At 55.9% G+C, this 2,102-nt stretch overlaps 1 protein-coding gene across 1 annotated transcript in view; it reads right to left on the bottom strand.

Annotated features, from left to right (window-relative positions):
* The window catches only part of CLN3 (ceroid-lipofuscinosis, neuronal 3), a 27,136-nt gene that overhangs the window by 12,033 nt on the left and 13,001 nt on the right, over positions 1–2,102 (bottom strand). The window contains 4 exon segments of the mRNA XM_011982364.1: positions 435–608; positions 696–768; positions 1,575–1,660; positions 1,781–1,860. Coding sequence (XP_011837754.1) covers positions 435–608; positions 696–768; positions 1,575–1,660; positions 1,781–1,860 — 413 coding nt within the window.

A 2,102-nucleotide genomic window follows, 5' to 3' on the forward strand; every position in this document is an offset into this window, starting at 1 on the left:
CAGCTAAAAAGTAGCAGCTCCAGGACTCACACGTGGGGCTATCAGAGTCCAGATTCCACCTCCCTTCAGAGCAAGGTAGGGACTTGAAGGTTGCAATCATAATCAAGTTTTCTTTCTTTTTTTTTTTTTTTTCCTGAGACAGAGTCTTACTGTCGCCCGGGCTGGAGTGCAATGGTGAGATCTCAGCTCACTGCCACCACTGCCTCCAGGGTTCAAGCGATCTTCCTGCCTCAGCCTCCTGAGTAGTTGGGACTACAGGCACCCGCCAACACACCTGGCTAATTTTTGTATTTTTAGTAGAGACGGGGTTTCACCATGTTGGCCAGGCTGGTTTCCTGACCTTAGGCGATCCGCCCTCCTTGGCCTCCCAAAGTGTTGGGATTACAGGCGTGAGCCACCACATCTGGCCATGGCCAAGTTTTCTCTCCTTGGACCCCTCTCCCTCCCAGTTCAGGGCAGCTCACCTGGCCAGCAGCAGGGCAGGGATACCCAGCATGGAGAGCAGGGTCTGCTGCGGGGAGAGGCCAGCCTGGGTGAGGCCCAGGTAGGACAGGGCCCCCAGCAGCCCAGCTCCCCCAGTCCCTGAGGACCACCAGGAGATCACAGCCCTGGGAAGGAGAACACAGGAACATTCAGGAGGACCAAGGCCGACCATGTGACAGCCGTTCCCCACATTCCCTGCTCCACCTGCTTACCTGGGGTAGAAGGCAGTGAGAGAGAGGAAGGTGACCTCCCCGAGGCCTGATGAGATGCTAGCCAAGACCACACCTGGGGGGAGGACAAGCAACGGGGTGGTAACACCTCGCCTTGCCACATCGCCCAGGCCCCTAAGGTGTCTGGCCATGGCCTCCTCCATATCACCTCATAGAGGCTCCAACAGATCTCGCGTACAGGCCAGGTTCCAGGTCTGAAGCAGAGTCCCCCTCCCCTGTGTGTCCCTTCATGAAGAGTGGCACCTCCATCCACCCAGTTATCAGACCAGGAGCAGACATGCACCCTTGATGGCTCTGCCCCTCCATCAGTCTTTTTCTTTTTATTTTCTTTTCCTTTTGGAGATGGAGTCTCGCCCTGTCACCCAGGCTGGAGTACAGTGGTGTGATCTCGGCTCACTGCAACCTCTGCCTCCCAGGTTCAAGAGATTCTCCTGCCTCAGCCTCCTGAGTAGCTGGGATTACAGGCTCGTGCCACCACACCCAGCTAATTTTTGTATTTTTGGTAGAGACACGGTTTCTCCATGTTGGCCAGGCTGGTTTCGAACTCCTGACCTCAGGTGATCCGCCCGCCTCGGCTTTCCAAAATGCTGGGATTATAGGCATGAGTCAACGTGCCTGACCCAGAGTCTTGACTTTGTTCACCTCAATCTCCGTCTAATTCATCCATTTTCTCCCATCTCCTCCACTGCCTACCCCTTCAAATTGTCCCAGTATCCCATCTCCTACTGCTGATAGCCCTAGCAGGCTTCTGACGGTGACAGAATGAATCTCTTTCCTCTGGGAGGCTGGGGAGACTCTTCCCACAAATGCTCTGATGCGGTTCCTCAGGGACCCCCATCTGACACAGAACCGCACACTCACCACACAGGCTGGTCCCCACAGAATGAGAAAAGGCAACCAGGACGAAGCTTCCAGCAGCACAAATCCCACTGACAAGAACCCGGGGGCTGAGGGGGCCAGAACGGAAGAGAGAGGGAAGGTCAGTCTCTACTCTCAGCATCTCAGCCCTCCCAGCCTCCCCATTCTCAGCTCCTGCCTGCCCTGCCTCCTGCTACTCCCACCCAGACCTGTAGGGCAGCAGGTGAAGGCCAAGAGGAGCCAACAATTTGATGACGAGCGTGGGGAGGATGTCTGCCAGGAGCACGGCCTGGGACAGGAGAAAGGAGTGAGACCCCAGAGGTTCCAGGGGACAACCCTCCCAACCACGTGGCCAAGGAGAGGTAGGAGCAGCCCTGCTACAAACACAGGCTCTGGGGTCAGGCACACCTGGGTTCAAGTCTCAGCTCTGCCACTCCTTAGCTGTGTGTCAAGAGTTTATATTCTATCAGCTTCAGTTTCCTCATCTGGAAAATGGGGATATCATAGCGCCTAGCTCACAGGACTGCTGTG

This window comes from Mandrillus leucophaeus, unplaced genomic scaffold, assembly GCF_000951045.1.
Source record: "Mandrillus leucophaeus isolate KB7577 unplaced genomic scaffold, Mleu.le_1.0 Scaffold24, whole genome shotgun sequence".
Classification (NCBI taxonomy): Eukaryota; Metazoa; Chordata; class Mammalia; order Primates; family Cercopithecidae; genus Mandrillus; species Mandrillus leucophaeus.